Genomic DNA, 23249 nt, shown 5'->3' on the forward strand with positions numbered 1-23249 from the left:
TTATAAAGTATGTGTGTGTGCATGCTTTTCAAAGAAAAATGACCATCTGACATCTTGAGCAAGAAAAATGTTTAAAGGATTAAAAACAGTAAATCTATAACAAAATCAACCAAAGTAGAATCTACATGGCTGAAAAGTCATCTTTAAAAGAAAACTTACGTTAAGCAGATTTTAAATTTAAAATTTTTCTTTACGCAAACTTGGAAAAGGAATTTTTTTGGTAACTTTATGTACTTATTATCTTATCATTATGGTAGTGTCACAAATGTTCTGCCAATCAAACTGTCATTTCCTTTTACATGTAGTTGATGTTCTAATCTAAATGATACAACCAATCAATATACTTAGAAAACCTAGCAAAGGCATATGGCAAATAGTCAATAAATACTCAAGTGATTTCTTCTTCCAAACTTTTTAAAAACCATTTTCAACTAAAAATATGTGTATAAATATGTTCATATATATATATATATACACATACACATATGTATATGTATGTGTGTGTATATATATATATACATACATGTAGATATATATACACACACACACACATATACACTGAATATGTAGAATATTCTTATGGAAAACAAATCATTTTCTGGGTAGGAATTTTGAGGGTGAGGGTGGAAGGGGTAAAAATACCATCAATCTAGCTTTGTGTTCTCTAGCTTTAGGTTATCTTTAACAGAGAACTACACACACACACACGCACAAACCCAAACAGCGTCTCAAGAACTAAGAAATATAACAAATCAGTTTTATCTATACAAGTAACTGTACATTAAAAAAAAAAAAAGTTTTGCAAACAGGGGACCAAATTACCAAAGATTAGTACTATTCTCCAAAACTTAAAACATGAAGAAAAACTTACAGGAACCATTAAATCAATCAACAGATTTCATAAAAATTTAGTCAAAACCAAAATGAGATCAAATTTCAGCTGATAGAATGACCTAATTTTTAAAATTTTATTTAAGAGCTGAAATTGCCACATAATTTCCTCAAGACCTTTAAACATCAACGAATTCAAAAGCTCTGGACTTCAGCAAATAATTATTAGGGTCTGATGGGAGGTGAAAAATAATAGAAATAAAATTTAAGTTGGGATAGCATTCCTGTTAAGAACATGCCTAGTGTGTGTGTGGCTATCTTTCATGGACCTTCTTTTATTAAAGTATTTCCTGGGGCAGCTCAGTCAGTTAAGCATCCAACTCTTGATTTTGGCTCAGGTCATGATCTCAAGGTTTGTGAGATCAAGCCTCGCTTCGGGCTCTGTGTCGACACTGTGGAGCCAGCTTGGGATTCTCTCCCCACCCCCCTCTGCTCCTACCCTGCTCATGTTTGCACTCTTTCTCAAAATAAATAAAATGAACTTAAAAAATAACTTCCTGATAAAGGGCCTAAAAAAGTCATAGCCTTGATAGACAGATAGATAGATAGAGCAATAGATTGAAAGATCTCCACTACATCAGTTATGTTATGGTGTAAAATTACAAATACTACTATAATTTACAGGCAAGGTTTCAAGTCATGACCACCAATGTTGAATTTAATAGTCATTATAACTATTAGTGGAGAAAAAAAAATAAAATTTCATAGAAGGGATGTAGTAATGGAAATCTTTCCATTCCTTCAGGAGGTCATGATAACGGAGGTATATGGCAAAGATGTGCAGAGGTGCATAATATTACAAGATACATTCGACTGTGACAATTTGCTAGTTGGCCTAGCATAATGGTTAAAAGAATGAGGTCCAGAGTCACACAGCCTGTATGATCTTGGGCAAGCTCATTAAATAAACATTAATTTCTCTGTGCCTATTTCCTCAAAATAGTATTACCTATTTGAGGGGACTGTTATAAGGATTTGATGAGCTAGCTTAAAGCCCTTAGAACTGTGACAGCACATAGTAAACACAGTATTAGGCATTATGCTTACTAAAACAAAAAATATTTTAATTCTAAGAGAATAAAAACAGGTATTTTGGGGTTGGAACATGGTTCAGTGACAATAACAAACTGATGTAGAATGTTAATTTTTACTTTTGAACTATCCCTAACATCTTCTTTCATCTCTTGCCCACAGCTGATCAGATATAAAATTATTACAAAATGTCTTTGACACTCAAAATTTATCCTATCCTCTAAGTTCTATAACCTTGAATAAATAGTTAATTAAAAAAAAAACCTTTTGGGGTACCTGAATGGCTCAGCCTGTTAAGCATCCAACTCTTGATTTCGGTTCAGGTCATGATCTTACAGTTTGTAAGTTCAAGCCCTGTGTTGGGCTGGCTCTATGCTGACAGTGCTTGGGATTCTCTCTCTCTCCCTCTCTGCCCCTCCCATGCTTCTCTCTCTCTCTCTCTCTCTCTCTCTCTCTCTCTCTCTCTCTCTCAGAATAAATAAACTTAAAAAAATTGTCAAAAAAACACTTTGGAGACTTTTTATCATCTGCACATGATTTCTTGGTCAGTTCACTTGATTATATTATTAAATGGTGGGTTCTTTTTTTGTTAGGTTTATTTATTCTGAAAGAGAGAGAGGGAGAGAGAGAGAGCATGCTCACAATGGGCTAGAGAGAGGGGGGAGAGAACATCCCAAGTAGGCTCTGCACTGCCCGTGTGGAGCCCAACATGGGGCTCAAATTCACCGACTGTGAGATTATGACCTGAGCCGAAGTAGATGTTTAATGGACTGAGCCACCCAGGCGCCCCTAAATGCTGGGTTCTAACCAACATGAACAGAATTACACTGAGGAATTTAAATCAGTGTGCAATTAGGCTGGCATCCTGCATATGGAAATACCTCCACACAACTGCCTTCAAAAAAATGTGTTCACTTTTATTGAAGTATTTATAAGTACATTTGTAGGACATTTTAGTTTAATACTATTCCACTACTTGATCCCCCCCCCAAAAAAATTGCTAGGCAAAGAACTTTTATGTGTGATGTAAAAAGCATGGTCCATGTGCTGTACTAATTTCTTTTGACAAATGTAACATGATTACATGTAATGTTAATATTCAGGGAAGCTAGGTGAAATGTATGTGGTTAACTCTCTGTACTACCTTTGCATATTGTCTATAAATTTAGAATCATTCCAAAATATAAGTTTCTCTTAAAAATAAGCAGAATCCATGAAAGAAGTAATTGATAAACTAACCATCAAAATTAAAAACTTCTGTAAAACACACTTATGAAATGAGAAGGCAAGTTACAGACTAGGAAACAATATTTACAAAGCATATACTTGATAAAGAATTTGTATCCAGTGTAAAGAACTCTCAAAACTCAATTAAGAAACAACCAAATTTTTAAAAAAACAGGCAAAAGATTTTGATAGTCATATCACCAAAGGAAACCTAGGAATGGCAAATAAACATGTGAAAGATGCTTAACATCATCGTTATTCTTAGAGAAATGCAAATCAAAACCACAATGAGATACCACTACATACCTAATAAAATGGCTTAACATTTAAGAGACTGAACATACTAAGTGTTGCAAACAATATAGAAGCACTCATATGGTGGGAATCTAAAACGGTACAACCACTTTGGAAAACAATTTGGCACTGCCTTAAAAGTGAAACAGACCCAAATAATCCAGCCATTCCACCCTTAAGTATTCACTCAAGAGAAAGACACAAAAGGTCACAGCAGCTCTATTTGTAATAGTCAAGAACTGGGGGAAAAAAAACCCTCAAATATCCATGAACAGGTACACAGATAAACAATTTATACTATAGACATGTAATGTAATAATATTCAGCAATAAAAAGATATTAATCTGAAACACAACATCCTGGACAACTCTCCAAATAATTATTTTCGGTGAAAGATGTCAAACCAAAAAAAAAAGTATATAATGCATGATTCCATTTATATAATGGAATTTATATAATACAAAATATAATGCATTTATATAATACAAAAAATGCAAACTAAACTACAGCTACAGAATGCAAATCAGTGGCTGCCTGCAGGAAAGAGGCCAGAAGGCAGGGATTACGAAGGGACATGAGAAAATTCCTGAGGGTAAAGGATATGTTTGCTAAGTTGCTTTTGGTGAGAGTTTCATGGATGTATACATATACCAAAAGGTATCAAATTGTCCAATTTATGTAGTATATTGTATACCAATTATGCCCCTGAAAAAGCTGTTTTAAGAAGTGGAGCAGAGAGAAATAAAACAAGAATAACAAGAGATTGATCATTATTGAAGCTAGGCAACAGGTGCCTGCCTATTGCACGCCTTTCTACGATTTGATGTCTTTAAATTCCCATAAGAACAAGTTTTGGAATTCTGCCCACTTTTAAACAGAAAGAAAAAATAATTCAATGTTGTATCTATTTGCAACATATATTATTGTAATACCTGCCTGGGTATAATTGCCAGAATAAAATTCTTCAAAGTGGACAAAAATCATATGCATAAATTATAAGCTATATAGAGCTCAAAAGCAACAGAAACATTACAAATTGTTGAGCACTCCATTTTAGTTTCTTATTTACATCATTAATATGTGTATCTTTTTTTGTTCACTCTCAAAAATAGGCTGACCATATATTAACAGATTAAACATATATCCATCTATTTTAATGACAAATATTTGTTATTTGCCTATAATTTCCACAAAAGCTCTTTTAGATATGGTCTTAATGGTTATAGATTAAAAAAAAAAAAAAGTACCACAATACAGAAGGAATGAATGTCTGCATCCAGATGACAGTACATAGTCTTTTCTTAATGGACAGATTCAACCTGAATATGCAGTGGGTGAAGTTTTTCTTGCAGTGGGAACCTACAGTTTAATGCTGCCAGGCACTGTGCTATTTTCAAGGGTATGTTACAACTATATATTTCAAAAAACAATTGTTAAGATTTAAATGTTAGGGTAAAGGAACATCAATTAACTCTTAACAAAGGGAACAGGAGGAGGACTCAGGAATTTTTTTCTGTAGGATACAGCAACTAAATTAAGCCTTGAAGCTTATTTTACAACTGCCTAGTTTAGAAATACTGAACTAGCTACCTTTACAATTACTTTTTATAATCTTATCAAAGAAATCTAGCAAAATAATGTAATAATGAATTCCAGGACACATTAATGTGCAATAAAGAATATGCTAATATGCAAATGAGCCAAGCCTAATAATTGCAGAGGTAAGGACAAAACTAAACTGAAGTCTATTAAACTTTCAAATGAGTTCATGTCGTTTCTCTCTGAGTTATACTGAAGAAACTATATCAGCACTTAAGACTACCAATACATACATACCAGATATTATGTTAGATACAGAAGCTTATTAGGAAATGTTAGGTATAATTTTCAACTCATTAAAAATTTCAGTAAAGATACATTGAGAAAACATTAAAAAAAACAAAGTAGACAAAACTGAATTAAATTGATAAACATTATGTCACTAACAGATTTATTATTTATCTTAGTAAAAAGATACAATGATTATAAACATATATGCACCCAAAAATATCATTTCGAAATATATAAAACCCCCAAACCTGCATGTGGAAACAGAATAATCAAAAATTATGGTAGCCTATTTTAAATTATCTCTTACAAAATAATACACGGACAAAATCTAAGAAAACATGAGATTTACATTATATATAAGAAACAAGCTTGACCAAATATATATAACTTTATAACAAATACAAAATAAACATTCTTTTTCAAGCACACATGGGATATCTCCCAAATACTAACCATACACTAAAACTTCAAAAGAAGACTCAAATTCCAAAGGCTGAAGATCTAATAAACTATACTCTCCAACTACCCTGCAACAATTTTTGAAGTAACAAAAAGATTCCCAACAACATCCTAAGCCTGGAAACAAAAATTATGCAGCAGAATCATCCTTCCATTAAAGAGGAAACAATGAGAAACTTTAGGAAATATTATAGTGGAGGACTACTATTGGTAGGATGAGATGCAGATAAGACAAATTGGTGGGATGCAGATAAGACAACGGCAGGAAAACTTTATTTCCAAAGAAGAGCTAGTTTCAAAACAAGAGCTAATCTTTCAACTCAAAGAGATAATAGTGTAAATCGGAGAAAAAAAAAATTACAAAAAAAAAAAAAAAAGAAAGAAGGCTATAAGGACAGAAATCAATGAAATAAAGACCAAAGGCAAAGATTAAGAAAAACAAAACTTAGTTCTTTGAAGAAAATGTTAGAAAGATGAATTTCTGGCAAAACCAATCAAGGAGAGTTGGTGATGTGAATTAACATGGCACAAAAACATGAAATACCACAGACAAAACAGATTTTTTAAACTGTAAAATATTACAAACTATATAAATACCTATATATTTGAAAATTCACAAGAAATAGATATTTCTAGAAAAATAGCAAAATTGGCACAAAGTAATAATTGTAATAAACTAATGATAATTAAGGAAATTTGAGTGGATTAACCAATACTGCACATAGGAAAGGGAAAAATCCCAACCCAGGGTTGTTTTCTTCTTCTTTTTTTTTTTTTTCACTTTTTATTTGGAAATAATTTCAAGGCTTCCAAAGAATTGTCAGCACAGTACAAAGAACATCCACAAACTCATTACCCATATCAAACTATTGGTAACATTTTGCCCCATTTCTTCCATCATTTGTCACTTGCTCATGGCATACTCTCACAACCTCCTTCCCACACTCTCCTTTCTCTCCCTCCATGTAATTTATCTCTAAATACCTTAGTATGTATTTCCACAGAATAAGGATATTCTCTTACATAAACACAGTGCAGTTGTCAATTTCAACAAATGTTACATTGACATAATACTTTAACCTATCATCCATATTTGCAATTGTGTCAATTAATCCAATAATGTCCTTATAGCATTTCCCCTGTACTACACCGAAGTACAGAATTGAGTCTAGGATCATGTCCTGCACTTATCATGTGTCTTCAGAGTCTCCTTTACCCTGGAATAGTTCTTGGCCTTTACCTTATGTGGCACTGACATTTTTGAACACAATCCTTTTATTTTTAAATAATAGGGTCCTTATTTGAGGTTTGTCTGATGTTTCTTCATGACCAGATTCAGGTTATGTATTCCAGGCCAGAATCCTCCATAATAAGTGATGTTGTGTCTTTCCAGAAGCATACGATACCCATCTGTTTCAGCACTTGCAATTCCACTTTTAGGTACTTCTCAAGAGAAATGAAAACTATGTCCACAAAAAGCATTATACAAAAATGTCCCCAGTAGTTTTATTTCTAATAGCCAAAAACTGGAATCAGCCCAGATGTCCAAAGGCAGTGAAATAAACAAACTGTAGTATATTAATACAATGCACTCCTAATAAAAATCTAAGAGTTACTGATTAATTAAACAACATGGATAAATCTTGGAAACATTATGCTTTGCTGAGTGAAAGAAACCAGACACAAGAACATACTGTATAACTCCATGTAGATGAAGTTCCAGAATTAGCAAAACTAATCCACAGTGACAGAAATCAAATCACTGGTTGCTTCAGCTGATTCGCTAGAAAAGGACATGGAGAACATTCTGAGGTGATACAAATGTTCTATATTTTGATGGGGTGCGAGTTACACTAATATATGGATTTGTCAAAACTGATCCAACTATATACAGAGTTAATATATGTGCATTTCACTATAAATTATGTGAATTTCACATAATATATGTGCATTTCAATGTAAATTATCTTAACTTAAAAATTTAAGAAACAGGGGCACTTGGGTGGCTCAGTTGGTTAAGTGTCTGACTCTCGATTTCGGCTCAAGTCATGAGCCCATACTTCGCGAGTTTGAGCCCTGCATTAGGCTCCACGCTCACAGTGTGGAGCCTGCTTGGGATTCTCTCCCTCTCTCTCTGCCCCTCCTTAGCTCACACACAAGTGTGCTCTCTCTCTCTCTCTCTCAATACACTTTTTTTAAAAATTTAAGAAACAAAAAAGTCTGTATTTTCCTCCCAGCAAAAACCAAACAGAAAATAAGCTATTAGCAAGAACAAATATTATAAAACAATTTAGAAATTAACTGAAGAAAATACACAATCATTTACAGATAAAAATGTTTAACTCTAGTAATGATCATAAATACATGACGATCCAATATGTTCATAAATGGAATGCTGGGGACAGCAATGTAAAGATAGTAATTCATCACTCAAATATGACTCCTATCAAAATACGTGAAGGATCCTATTGCTCTAAATATGATATAGAAAAAAAGTGGCCCAAGAATAACTAAATTAACAAAAAAAGCAAAGACATGTGGTTCACCCTGCCAGATAATTAAATTTATTACAAAACCACTTTAATTAGACTACAGTACTAGGATAACAAAAGACAGGCAACTGGAACAGAATACTCCTAAATGCATTTGTTGATATATAGTCTCTCTTTAGAAGTCTACACACAAAATGCACAATGAATGAATGGTATCAGGCTTTCCTGAGGACATCTGCCACAACATTAACTACTTAGAATTCATTTTAATGATGACTCTAAGAACTAAAGCAAGTAAAAATAAAAGTGTTAAAGGACAAGTAGAAAAAAGAATGAGATTAACAGCATCATACCATACCATTTGGTATCATACCATACCAAAATTTGCATGAATTTTATAATATACAAGCAAAACAAGACTATTTTGGAAGAAAACATATCAAATACATGAAAGCTGACTGGAAAGACATCATATATACTCTAAGGTAAATGGCTAAAATGGGGGGAAAGAGGAATGAAACTGAAGGAGTAATCATGTAAAATAGAGTAAAAAAGGGGATCCATGTAGAACTCTGTATAAACAGAGTATAAGCAATCCAATCCTAAGCACCTGATGTCTCGAGAAAAAACTCATGCATTTATTTGTTTATTTATTTATGAGAGCGTGTATGCATGAATGGGGCAGGCGAGGGGCAGGGGAGGGAGGGAGGGAGGGAGGGAGGGAGAGAGAGAGAGAGAGAGAGAGAGAATCTTAAGTAGGCTCCACACTCAGTGCGGAGACTGATGTGGGGCTCAATCTCACGATCCTGGAATCATGACCTAGGCCAAAATCAAGAGTCAGGTGCTCAAGTGACTGAGCCACGCAAGCATCCCTGGGTTTTGTTTTGTTTTGTTGTTTGTTCAGACTTTTAGGTGAAAGTAGTAGTCTAATTTTTACAAATAAAGAAGCTAAAGCTCAGCAGTTAAGCTGCCCAAAGTTATTCAATTTGTCACTGCAAACCTGGATTTCTCCCTCTCCAAAGCCTATCATCTTTCTTTATTGCTGTATTTCATATTTCATATTTCATATTCTCTGGTCAACAGATAAAAGAAAAGTGAGATAACAATCTATTCACTCAACAATTGATGGTATTAGTCAAGGTCAGTTATAGCGTAACAAAAATATAAGAACTATCCCAAAAGAGGAATAATGTTTACTTCTCTTGCCAACAGGAGATAAATATGAAGTTTTGCAGCACAGTGACTAGGACATGGACCTAAGAGTCAAGATCCCCAAGTGTTATTCCCAGGTCCTCCATTTATTAGTTGTATGTTCTTGGGCAAATTATACAACCTGTGTGCCTCAATACTGATACTCTAAAATGGAGTTATTATGAGGAAAATTAAATGATGCATGTGCTATGCTTAGCCTGGCATAAAATATGCACTCAAATGTTAGCTACTGTTATCAGCTATTGCGCTCCTGTCCTATCTATCTTCTTTTACTTATCAAATTCCAGAGTCATTTATACTTGTAGTCTCATTTCTTTACCTTCTACTTAGCCCTCGGCCAGGTGAATTCTAGTTTCTGCCTTCATTAAACTACTGAAATGAGTATGGTAGCAGCAGAATTTACCTTTTTTGATTTCTCTGCTACTTCCATTGAAACCCTCTTCTCCTCTGGTTTGTCAAATTACACATGTCTGCTTCTCATCCCTCTCTGAAGACTGCTGATATGCTGCTTCTGCTGACTACAGATTAAAGTCTGGTGCTTCCAGGGTTCCGTTCTCACTCTTCCCTTTATACTCTACTTCATTTCTAGGGATATTGCATTTACTCTCATAGTTTTTGGCTAATGGCTACTTTTATCTTGAGCCCTTATTATCTTCTTCAAACTGGTCCTTTTCTTAAAAACCCTTCAATGATACCTATATTAATGTTGCAAAAAAATTAACTTCATTTAAAAATTGAATCTCTCTCCCTTCATGTTCCAAGACATCTCCAAAACAACTAAATCCAAACTTGAACACAAAAATCTTCCTCTTCCAAATCTCCCCTTCATATATCCTTAATTTCATCATGTGATACTGCTATCCACCCAGTTCTCAAGTTAGGAACCTGAAAAACAGGGGTGCGTGGGTGGCTCAGTCGACTTGAGCATCTGACCTTTGATTTCAGCTCAGGTTATGATCTTGCAGTCATAGCATTGAGCCCCACACCAGGCTCTGTGCTGAATGTGGAGCTTGTTTGGGATTCTCTCACTCTCTCTGCCCCTCTCCCATTCATGTGCACTCTCTCTCTCTCTCAAAATAAATAAACATTAAAAAAAATAAACCTGAAAAACATCTATACTACTCCTTTTCCTTCACCCTGACTCCACTATCTCCAGTTAATTTTACCTCAAATTTCTATAATCCATTCCTCCATCCGTTATGACTGCCCTTAGCTCAAGCCCTCATGTCTTACTTAGAGCAACCTCCTAACAGAGTTCCCTAACTCCGATCTTACCACCTCTGCAAATCAACCCTTCAGAATGCCAAGAACCTAACACTAAGTTGTCAGACTACCGTTCTCCTGCTTAAGATCTTTTATTGACTCTCCATGACAAAATTCAAGCTTCCCTGCTTATTTTTAAATATCTAAAATTCTTCTATTGCCTAAGTCTTCAGCTTCATACTTTCTGCCACTCCTTGCCTCCCACATCATGCTTCAGTGATACAGAATTACTAGTAGTTGCTCCTTGAACACATGCCATGCTGCCTCATGCTTCCAAGTCTCTGGCTCATGCTGCTTCCTCTTCTAATACTGTTCAGCCCCTTCGCCCACTCCTCACCATCCAAAACCTGACTAAATTCTTATTCTCTTTTCTGGGGGCAGGAACAAGTTAGGGATTAGGACACGTTCGTGCCTTCGTCAATCTAGGGTTTGGCCACAACCCTTTGGCATATCTCTGTCTGAGCACTTTCTACAACCCTGAACTGAAATTAACTGTTTACATTTCTATTCCTCACATGACACTGAGCACCTTAGGACAGAGAACTTACTGCCTTGTTCTCAGCACAGCAATCTACTGAGCTCTTCCTTTGACCATGGATTGGAACAGCTTTTGATAAGAGCTTAGAAAAGGGAGAGAGCCCAGTAATCACAGAATTTATGGTGAAAGAAAAAACAGAACTGGGCAATGAAGACTTGCTTCTTAAATACAGAAGTATGTATTTAATCCCTAGTATGAAAACATAGTGCCAGCCATTCAATTATGGCAGTGTGGTTAAAGTAATGCCCTGCCCACATACTCCTTCACAAACAAACCAAAAAGGCATTCCAGGAAAGATACCTATGAAACAAATAGGTGGGAAAGTAGAACTTAACTTTCAGGCAACAGTGAAAATTGTGGTTTTTGAACATTACTGCCTGGAAATTTGAAATTCTAAATACAGGGAGACTTGTGGGCAATGGGTAAATATTATAGAAGCCATTTTGATCAGAATCCAAAAAGACCAAAAGATAACTGGGCCTCCAGTGCTTTTGCTTAATAAGCCTCCTACTTTCTTTCAATTACAACGTATTAAAAGACAGATATTCTTCTTAATCTGTTATCAGCTTGGGAGTTCTTTTAAGGTTGCTTCTCTTCTGCTAGGTCTACCTGCTGATAGGAAGAAGTCAAACTGTGTGTGCCCCTTTCTCCTCCCAATTTTTATTCTATTTGGCTACCGCAGCAATCTCCAATCATATCACATGGAACTATAGAGCTTAGCTGAAGAAAACTCTATGTTTGCTTCTAATCAAACCTTTGAATTTCAAAAGTTCTGATCTTTAATCTTCATTCTGATGTAGGATTGGTCTTGTATTCTCTTAGCTTAATTATCCCATGTATCAAAATCTATTAGAGGACTGTTTCACTAAATTTGCCTGTACTTTCATGGATCCAGCATGGGATAGCACTTATTAAACAATATAGTATGTCCTCTTTTTACATCTTAACATACCATTAGAAATTCAGCCAATGCAACTGTCCTCAAAGCTGCTGAAAATAATCATATACTAAACGTACTTGATAATGACATATTTTAAGAAACTTTCATCGGGTATGTATTTAGCCTATAAAACCAAGTCACAATACCTTTGCTACCTTAATTTTCAACTCAAAACTACAAAGACAGTTGCCACAGAAATTACTATAAAGCTAACAGGTCAGCCATGCTATAACAGAAAGCCTATCTAAGAACAGTGAAAAATAAAACTACAAAAGTAGATTTGGGTCAGACTTCAGGCCTTTCATGTAAGGGTTAACGTTTCAACGTTTTACTCTTCAGGAAAATGGGAGCCTTTGAAAGATGTTTTAGCAAGAGACTAACATAATCAAAGTTGTGTGATAGTAAGATGAATCTAGTGGCTCTGTGTAGAATGGGGTGAAGCATACAAGTATGAGACTACTCTAGCCTATCTCCCTGGCTGCCAAACAAACGCGTTGAGAACTCATGCCTACCAGCTCTCCAAATGTCTTTTATTTTCACTCCCATAAACTTTTACCAATTACCTCCCTCTTTTGAAAACAAGACCCTTTTCTTAGTTTTCAAGCTTTTCAGCCTTATCTGAGACATTTTATATTGCTGACCACTCGAATGGCCTCCTTAAACCTCTTTCCATCTTTCATTTTAAAGTAAAGCTCTACAGGGAAAGGAGGAGCTTTACTTTGCTTGGCAGTTTTCTTTATTCTAAGTATCTGCAGAACTCCATGTTTAGTCAACTGGGCTGTTTCAAAAATGATCCCCTCTATGAGGACAGCTCCAGCCCAAACCTTATCTGCACTCAAGTCTACATTTTTAAGTGCCTATACAATGTCTCCACTTGGATTATTCCACTCTGTCTCAACAGTTCCTTCTCCTATCAAATCTTTTGCAACTCTTCCATTTCTTTTTGACCATGTCCAATTATTCTCGTTGCCCCAGTTTAAAAAATAAATAAATAACTTTTCTTCTCTCTTTGAATTTTATTGCACAGATTTGTAATTTGAGATCCTAGCATTTATTCTCTCAACTACAGTATGCTCTAAGAAAGCAGCTACTTTGTATTATCCACCAGAATCCTGCACAGAACTCACCACATAGAAGCCTCAGTAAACTTATCTCTTGACACTAAGGATGACAGAAAGGGGGTACTGAAGAACAAGAGCTTGTTAGAGGCAAACTAAAACCCAGTTCTCTTCTGAATCCTAGACCAATGCTATTTCTACTAAACTGCACTGCCAATGGCCAATCTACCACCAAACCAGATGATTTACTTTCTCAAAAATTCTGCTCAATGCACCCTCTTCGTTTTTACTACCAAGTGCTTGTTGTGACAAACTTCAATTACTCTAACTGCTTGTTTTCAGTATTCATCCCTCCAACTCACTCTTCTCTGAAATATATCTAGCACAATGATGTCGAAATACCATTCTTGGAACTCCATTTCTCTTGCTGAATCTTTAGTGTCTAACTCCTTGGGTTGGCTTGTAAAACCTATCACAATCTCCGAAATATAGCTTTTAGTTTCTACTCAGGTTTGTCTGCTTACTATCACGCCCACCTATATCAAGTACATTATCTCATTTATTCTCTTTCTCCTTGACAATTAAGTAGTATCTACCCACAACACACACACACACACACACACACACACACACACACAGAAAAGACCATAATTCATATTAGCAGCACGAGTACTTCTTATTTCAGTTCATGAACCACCTACATTTGACAGAAGCAAAGTTTATGAGCCACACATCATATTCTCTTAAACCCAACTCAAGTCTTTCCTGACAACTCCAGGCCTAATTTTTCCCTTCTTTAAGCACCAACCGAACAATTCAGCTTTATGTATTGTTCGCAAATGTTCAAATCAGATATCTCAGAATGTTAAAAGTACAAAACAATCTCGGAATTCATCTAATCTAGCAATAATGACTGGAATGAACAAAAATATCCCAAACCTACTGAGACAGAATCCCCAAGGTAAGAATCCTAGGCATGTGTATTTTTTTTTAAGCTTCATGAATAATTCTAATGTCCATTCCTAGTTGAGGCAATCCAGTCAGCCCATTTTCAGAGAAGAAAACTAACACACAAAGAAAAGGTAGAGAAACTTACTTAAGGCCATCTACCAGACTACCTGCAGCACAGTGTAGTGGTAAAAACACAGGCTCAGACTCCGCCTACTCAGGCTTTGGCTCATTGCTTAAGAGCTGTGAGAACTTGGGCAAGTTGGTTAACTTTTTTGTGCCTCTCTTTCTTCATGTTTAAAATGGCGTGTCTACCTCAAAAGAGTTGTAATAAGGATAAAATAAGTTAGTGGATATTAAACACTTAGACCAGAAATAAACACCCAAAAAAGACTCACTATTAATAATGCAAAAAAGTATTACAACTGAGGTCTAAGTTAGTTTTATTCCCTCTCCACTACACTAGTATCTGTGTATGTGTATTTTGACAACCAGCTTGTAAACTCCCGAGGGCAGAGCTCAGGTCTCCTGCCTCTTCAGTATTCCCCACCACACCATATACACTGTTGGTAACCAAATAACACTTTGAATGAATTTATGGATTCCTATTTCTGAACCCTGACACCTCTGCCCTTCTAACTGTAGCAAAGCACCCAGACAGAATGAATAATAAGAACTCCTATAACAGTGTTTACTATGAGCAAGCCACTGTTTTAAGCACTTTACATATTTTCTCCTGTTAGATTACAAATATCCTATAACAAGAAATACAAAACTAGCTTAGTACCTATGAGCCATAAAACATTTCTATGTAACGTATAAAGTTACTTCTGTGTAAAGTATAAAACCATTTTAACCATGATTCATTACAAAATAAAGTCCTAAAATAAAATCAAACTTTCTTTCAAAAGAATTTGCATTTATGAAGTAAGTTTATCCCAAGGGATTAACATTCTGATACTGCAAACACTCAAAAGTAATTTCTCATTTCTCTGTAACATGAACAATTTTATTTTTTGAAACTACTTTAAAATATGGCCTTGAAAAACAAAACAAATAACATACAATTGGCACTAAAGTGTAATCTGCAATGTATTATGTTTCAAATAAAGGGTTCCAGTTATGTATAAACTACTGAAGTATCCCATACATGTTTCTACTTGAAGAAGGCTTGAAAGAATAAAGCACTAAAATTTTTTATAAAATGTTCTCTCCCCTTTCATTACGCGCACTAGAATGTTAGCTCTCTATGTATTGACCTATTTCTCTATTCAGACAGTTAAAAAGGGGAAAGAGTAATTTAGGAGTTCATGAACAATGGAAAAAATGAAATAACCAATGTCCAAAGATAAGTTAGGTGTATCTTTTGCTTGTTTTCACTGCCAGCCAACTCGACTACCTGCATCCATTCCAATATATCCTCAAATATTTAACAATCTAAAGAAGCTGTTATAAAATGCATCCACCTCTTTTAAAACTAATTCAAAGGATATTATAAATAAAGTATTTGCCATTTTTTATTGGACACAAGTGTTGGGGTTTTAACAAAGGTGTTGTGCCTCCCTGTCACATCTTCTTTCACAGATTTTTTTCCCTTAGGCAATCTGGATTCATCTAAAAACTTGCCTGAAAAGATCGGACACTGCTTTTAATAACCCAATACCTCTTTTAAGTACCACACACTTTCTTTGGAATGTATATCCGAGAGCAAAGATAAACTTTACTTCCCAAAGTTTACCACAAGAGAGACTTACTTAAAAATTGAGATACAGCTGGCATATCATATTATGTTTGCTTCAGGTATACAATATAGTAAGTGATTCAATATTTGTATAGACTGTGATATGATCATCACAAAGTACACCCACAAAACACAGCTACAACTTTGTGTGTGTGTGTGATAACTTTTAAGACCTATTCTCTTAGCAGCTTTAGGATATAGAGTATCATTACCTAGAGTCACAAGCAAGAAAGACTATTACAAAAAAATGTCATCCAATGATTTTAACAGGGAGTTTTTATTATTTATTTTGAATATTTATTATTTTATTCAGAAAAGACTTATGGTCTTAAAAAAAAGTTACAGAAACAAAACAAAGAAAATAATTTCTCTAGATGAAAGACAGAGTTGTGATTTTCAAGGGTATTTGTAATCATTATCCTAAAAATGATAAAACTGCTTATATATTTTTCTTGTTTCTTCTATTTCTGCTCACTTATGCATATTAACAAATGAGCAAGAAACCAGCAAAATTATCAGAGAAAAAGCAAGATAAGAGGTACAGAAAATCACAAACCAAGAAATATCACCTCTAAAGTCTATGAAAACTGGATGACACACTCAGAAATATTTCTACTAAGTCCAAAAAAGCCACCGAAACAGACAACCTTGATTTAAATATTTATCAAGTCTCTCCAGTGTGACTGCCACATTAGGGCTCCCAGTCTCCACAGTCTGTCACGTCCAATCTACTCTATCTCCACAGCGATCTAATTAAAAGATCAATCTGACCTCCTGCTCTTGTTTAAATTACTACACTGGCTCATCCTCTTAGCCAGTTTAACAGTAAGTTCATCTACACAATAATCAAATCCCACCAAAACCTGGCCTAGCTTCCCTTCCCATCTGGCCCCACATATACTCTAGGAATCTTCCCTCTGCCTGAAACAAAATACTCCCATCTTGAACTATCCATCTCGCAAACCATTTTTACAGGTGAACTGAGACTCACAGAAATAACTTGTCCAACAACATATAGCTAGTGATAGAACCATATCTAGAATACAAATTCTACCCTTGGTGTTCCTAAAGACCTTTGTAACTATTTTTTGTAACTATTATATATGTTAGATGCATGTTAAAATGTCAGATTTTTCTCATTAGCACTAAATATGAACTTCTCCAAGAAGATCCTATTGGCTGCTAGATTTTTTTTTTTTTTTTTTTTAGTCTTAAAAATAAATCAGGGGTGCCTAGGTGGCTCAGTTGGTTAAGTGTCTGACTCTTGAATTTGGTTCAGGTCATGACCCCCCAGGGTTGTGGGATCGAGCCCTGTGTTCTGCTCTGTGCTGAGCATGGAGCCTGCTTAAGATTCTCTACCTCTCTCTCTCCCCCGTGCCCCTCTCCTTTGCTCACACACACACTCTCTCTAAAATAATAAGTAAAATAAAATAAAATAAAATAAAATAAAATAAAATAAAATAAAATAAAATAAACCATTCTGGTAAGGGATGTTGATTAATGGAAGAGGCTATGCATGGGTGGGGACAGAGTATGTAGGAAATCTCTGTAGCTTCTACTCAATTTCAATTTTGCTGTGAACATAAAATGGTTCTATAAAATAGTGGTTTTTTTTAATTAATCAAGATTTACTAAGTTTAATATAAGGATTTACACTTGTTCTGAAGGTCAGCTGGTCACACGTCAATAACAGCAAGGATTATGTAGTCAGAAACCTAAGGAAAAAACAGAAGTTTCACAAACAGTGGGGTTTACTTCCAACACACTGTGATGCACTGGTGTTTACATGTGCCCGATTAAGTACAGTTAGGGATTATATTATTTAGTTTTAACTAAACTGACTCTCACAACATGGAGAAGTAGCTTTAAAAAAATTCCTGCAAAGACTGCAACGATAATAACTACACAAGTACAAGCCAACAAATTGCAGGGCTAAGACTCTTAACTAGTACAAGCTATTCTTCAACCACATCACAATGTAAAATAATCTAGTCAGTCAATCACAACGCTCTGACCAGAAATTATTACTTGAGAATAAAAAAGTACTATTAACAGAAAGTATTAAGATTGTTTATTTTTCTCATCTTTTTTAAACATCTAATTTATGTAACTTATTAGTATTCTATTATACTAATATCATACTGGCACACGCATATAACTTATAAACATTCAAGCACATATTAAAGGTGCATGCACATGGTTTCACTGGGAGGGGCACACTAAAAAATTTTTGAATATCCACTGCTTAAAGCACCGATTAAATCTTTTTCCCCTATAGGACAATGATCAATCTTCAGTTTGCCAGGCCCAGTATATTAGGCTGCAAGATGCCTCCCAGAGATATTCCAGTCCTAATCCCTGAATATGTTACTTTACGTGCTAAAATAGTCTTTGCAGATGTGATTAAATTAAGGATTTTGAGATGGGGATATAATCCTGGATTGTCTGGGTGGGCCCAATGTAATCCCAAAAATGCTTGAAAAAGGAGGCAGGAGGATCAGTCCACAACAGATGTGAGGACTGAAGCTAGAGGTTAGGATGATATGAGGAAGGAGTCATAGAACACAGGTAGCCCTGGAAGCTGAAAAGGTTCAAGAAACAGATTCTTTTCTTTTCTTTTTAATTTTTTTTATTCTTTATTTTTGAGAGAGAGACAGAGAGACAGTGCGAGCAGGGGAAGAACAGAGAGAGAGGGAGACACAGAATCTGAAGCAAGCTCCAGGCTCTGAGCTGTCAGCACAGAGCCCAACACAGGCCTCAAACTCACAAACAGTGAGATCATGACCTGAACCGAAGTCGGACACTTAACCCACTGAGCCACCCAGGCGCCCCAAGAAACAGATTCTTTATCTCAAAGACTTAAGAAGGAACCAACTCTGTTGACACTTGACTTAAGCCCAGTTAAGACTTATTTTGGACTTCTGGGGTGCCTGGGTGGCTCAGTCGGATGAGCGTCTGACCTCAGCTCAGGTCATGATCTAGCGGTCCATAATTTCGAGCCCCGCGTCAGGTTCTGTGCTGACAGTTCGGAGCCTGGAGCCTGCTTTGGATTCTGTCTCCCTCTCTCTCTGCCCCTACCCCACTCACATTCTCTCTCTCTCTGTCAAAAATGAATAAACATTAAAAAAAATTTTTAATATTAAAAAAAAGACTTATTTTGGACTTCTAACCCCAGAACTGTAAGATAATAAATGTATGCTGTTTTAAGGCACTAAATTTTTGACAACTTGTCACAGCAGCAGTAGGAAATCATACAGGGAATTCCTGGGACATGGGACTTTGAGAAAACCAGGATTAAGTTGGTTACCCTATTTTGAGGTTTTCAATGCCCATAACAATGTATGATACATAATGAGCATGAGAAAAATCTTTGTTGAATATTTTATGATGAAATATATAGATAATATACCCTTACTATTTTATAAAGATCTGTCATACGGATGATCTCATTTCATCCTTCTAACAATCCCATGAGGTGTGAATGAATTACTTTCCTACTTTTAGGATATACGAATTAAGGTTCAAAGAAATTACATACAATGTGTAAGGACACATATCTAGTAAGCAATGGAGCCATACCTGGAATACAGGCCTTCTGACCTTTGACAACAGTCAGGATCCTCTACCGCGAGTCAGGCTGCCTGGACTCCAATCTAAGCTCCTAAACTTAATAGCTGCCTAACTTTGCCAAATTACTTAACTTTCCTACTTCCTTAACTATAAAATGAAAAATGAGGTTTACAATAATACTTACCTCATAGGGTTGCTGTGAAGAGTGAATGTGCTAAAATGTGTAAAGTACACATCATAAACTAGACACAGAGATAGATGACAATAAATATCAGCTATCATTATAACTCTGTACTGTAGCTACGGTACATTTATATCTAAATACTCTGTAGTACTTGATAAAGAACCACATAATATATGCAAAAGTAAAAAACAGCAACCAGAATGAATGGTAAGATGGAAGGATGGGTTTCGTGTGAAAGTACTCTAAGGTTAGGACTCTAGGCTGAAAAGACAAAAGGAGAAGGGCAACATAATCAAGACCTATAAAAATGTGAGAGTATAAACAAAGAGATAACAAAATTCAGCTATATTGGTTGGAGGAGGGAGGAGAACCTTAGAAACTAGAGTACTGTAGTATGAGCACACAGCATTCATAAATTACAAAACGATACAGTGTAAAAAAGAAACTGATCACAGAATTTGAGACAATTTATGAATGACAAAGAAGACAAAAAAGGCTACTAAGAGGAGCTTAACTCTTCTGTAAACATCTGTTGAACACCACAATGGCTTACCATATCTATTACTGGTAAAGGGGGAATAGAGATGTTGGGAAATGACATACAGACCACATGGTAGCAAGAATTAGACCTTCAGTTGAATCAGTGCAATAATTTCAATATTTCATTATGTCTCAAAGACATAACATACCCTCTGCCCATCGCTACCATGTACCACTGCTCTTCTCCAATCGCATCATCACCCTACCAAGAAAATCTCAAGTCTAAATGTCCTCTTTTCAATGCCCTTTTAATGGCTTCAGTAAAGAATAATTAAAACATCCCCAAATTTGGCAGTCCAAACTAATCTCAAAATATACTGCCTCAATTGTTTCTTAACCTAAACTTTCTTAAACTTTTCACTCTTTATTGAAACCCTCAACATCTATTCTTCACTGTGAGAGTCAACAAACTTTACAGAACTTTATGACTACTACTTTCAATACTAAGCTGACTGATTTTTTCCCCCCTGACAGGTCATGATATTCTCACTACTGCTAATGAATAAAGCTGAGAAACCATACTGAAGTAAGCCTAAACAAAAGATAGCCAGAAGTTACACCAAGTAACAGAAGCATGGTTAATTTAAATACACAAATGATTTTAGAAAATACATTGTAATGTTTGATCTCATCTCTACCATCCATTAAAATTGAAGAAAAAAAAAATCATGTTTAAGGATACAAACTTGCAACTAATAGATAACTAAGTCCTGAAGATTTGGTGTGGGATATAGTGCATGTAGACAATGATATTGTATGACAATCATTAAACTTACTCTGAGACTAGGTCTTAACTACTCTGACCACAAAAAAGAAATGATCATTTTACAGGACAGGATAAATGTAGTAACTATCACTATAATGGCAATCAAATGACAATATACAAATGTACACCTTTACACAATGCTACACGTCAAATATGTTTCAATTAAAAAAAATCAGAGATACTGATACATTTTTAAACTTGAATGAAAAGCATACCCTTTGTCCTAGGAGCCGTTTCAGAAAGTGCTGGTGAAGAATAACATGGTATAAAGATGGGCAAAATCAAGCACAAAGAGGAAAGAAATGACATATAACCCATACGCTACCAAGCAGCCCCCAGGAAAAGGTGGATAGGAGCAAAAGGGCTTGGTATCTCACCTGCAAATTTAAACTTAAAATGCGGTGAGTGGACTCATCTCCTGCATGCACTTCTTCATACCCAACATGATACTAACAAGCAGAAAGAGGGAAGGACAGTGCTCCTGTTAAAAGCGTTTGGAATTAAAGTCAAAAGGCCAAATGTTTTATTCTCTAAAACTTCTATCAATCTTCCAATCAAAATTCCTCAGCCAGGCAAGGGCTTTCCTTTTCCTCTTATTTATTTTTTGATATGAGCAACAACTCTCCAACTTCAGAATCTTTGGAATCCATTGGGCACCGGTAAAAATGAAGACATTGTTGGTGTTTTCCAGAAATAAACAACACAAGGAACTTAGTTTATCTCGACTTTAATATAATAAACAGCAAACCACTGAATGAAGAAGCATCTTTCCAGTCAGCTAACGTCACACATCTCTGAAGAAATTCCGTCGGAGGGGGGAAATGTCTTTTCCCAGTACGATGACAGCAACCCTTTTACTGACACGCTCTTCGCGCCTCAAAGACGCCCCAATACGCCAAGGATCAACAGAAACTCCATAAACTTGAGGAACAAAGCACCCTTCCCGCCTTCAAAACACAGGGCTTATCGTCCCATTACGAGGGGACATCAGCAGAAACTGCTGTACACACGACACCTAAGACACTCTACTGAACCAACGGCTTTCCATCATCTACCTCTTGACAAAGTGCTTCATAATGTCCCCCAAAGTTTCCAGAACAGCAGCCCCAAGTGCACCCGAGGCCAAAGACAGCAAGAAATGGCCCAAACTACTGCTTGTACATTACTCTCACCCTCGTGACAATCACGTTGTTTTAAAATCGCTCGTCGGGAACACACCACATCCGACACTCTTTCTGCCCTTCTCACACTACGAAAGCGAGTGGCTGGCAGGAAAGCCGAGCAACTTACCTGGCGTCTGTCTGAGAACTGCCCAAACGCCCCACCGTCTCCCAGCGGCACCGTCACTGAGTACAAAGGCACTCAGGTGGTCCATTCTGCTCAGGCACCTTTCTCTTCCACTTTGCACATTCTAAAACACACCGTGAACATCTCCCAGAGCACAGCCAGGCCGGCCAGCGGGAGAGTCGCGAAGTAATCCGTGTGTCGCTCCGTAAGGGCCTTGGAGACCCGCACCCTAACAGCCAAGACGATTGGGGGGGGGGGGGGGGGGTGACCCGGGCTGCTCCCCTCGCCCCTCACGGGAAACTCCCATATCGTCGCGGCAACTCACCAGATCAGGGAGCACAGAGACAGGCAGGAGACCAGGGCCAAGGCCCGCCGGTACTTCTTCATCTTCTCCTCCTTCTTCCCCCTGCCAGAAGGCGGCACATCCTCCCGGCAGCCGCCACTGCCGAGGCCAAGATGGAGGAGCCGGAGCAGGAGCGCGAGGATGGGACCGAGAGTCCTTAGGGCTGCGGCGCTCGGGGAGCGGCTCCTCAGCGGCTCGCGTACTGGCCGCCCTCTCCGAGGGGCCCACGGCGGCGCCGACAGGGGCGCTTCACAGGAGGACTCCTGGGACTGCCGCTGCTGCCGCAGCCGCCGGCTCGTCCGCGCCCGCCTCCTGCAGCCGCCGCCGCCGCCACTGCCGCCCCATATCCCCCCCGCCCGCCCCGGCTCTCCCTCCGTGCTGCCGGCGACCAACGGCCGCAGCGTACTCGTCTCCCAACAGCCAATCGCCGGCGGGGCCGCGCCACCTCACACACCGCTGAGCTGGAAGAAGACGCGTCACCCACGTCCCGCGGCGCTCGCGCCCCCACCAGCCTCCGCGCGGGCCACGCCCCCTCCGACGTCTCAGGCGGAGCAGCCGGAGCGGGGAGGGCACACAGCGCGAGAGCCGGTGTTGCCGCCGCCCCGCCCACCTCAAAGTCCGCGCGGTCAGTGGC

The 23249-nt window shown here is 37.1% G+C and overlaps 1 protein-coding gene across 6 annotated transcripts in view; it reads right to left on the bottom strand.

The window, feature by feature from the left end:
- The window catches only part of SUCO (SUN domain containing ossification factor), a 90859-nt gene extending 68128 nt beyond the window's left edge, over positions 1 to 22731 (bottom strand). For 5 of the 6 annotated variants that reach the window (XR_008293324.1, XM_053209663.1, XM_027046428.2 and 2 more), the window contains exon 1: positions 22598 to 22731. Coding sequence is in view for 4 of the 6 variants with exons in the window: in XM_053209663.1 (XP_053065638.1) it covers positions 22598 to 22659 (62 nt within the window). In the remaining 2 variants the exon portion in view is untranslated. The remainder of the gene's footprint in view (positions 1 to 22597) is intronic. The other variant, XM_053209664.1, reaches the window with a different exon arrangement.
- Between the last annotated feature and the right edge of the window lie 518 nt (positions 22732 to 23249).

Source organism: Acinonyx jubatus, chromosome E4, assembly GCF_027475565.1.
Source record: "Acinonyx jubatus isolate Ajub_Pintada_27869175 chromosome E4, VMU_Ajub_asm_v1.0, whole genome shotgun sequence".
Classification (NCBI taxonomy): domain Eukaryota; kingdom Metazoa; phylum Chordata; class Mammalia; order Carnivora; family Felidae; genus Acinonyx; species Acinonyx jubatus.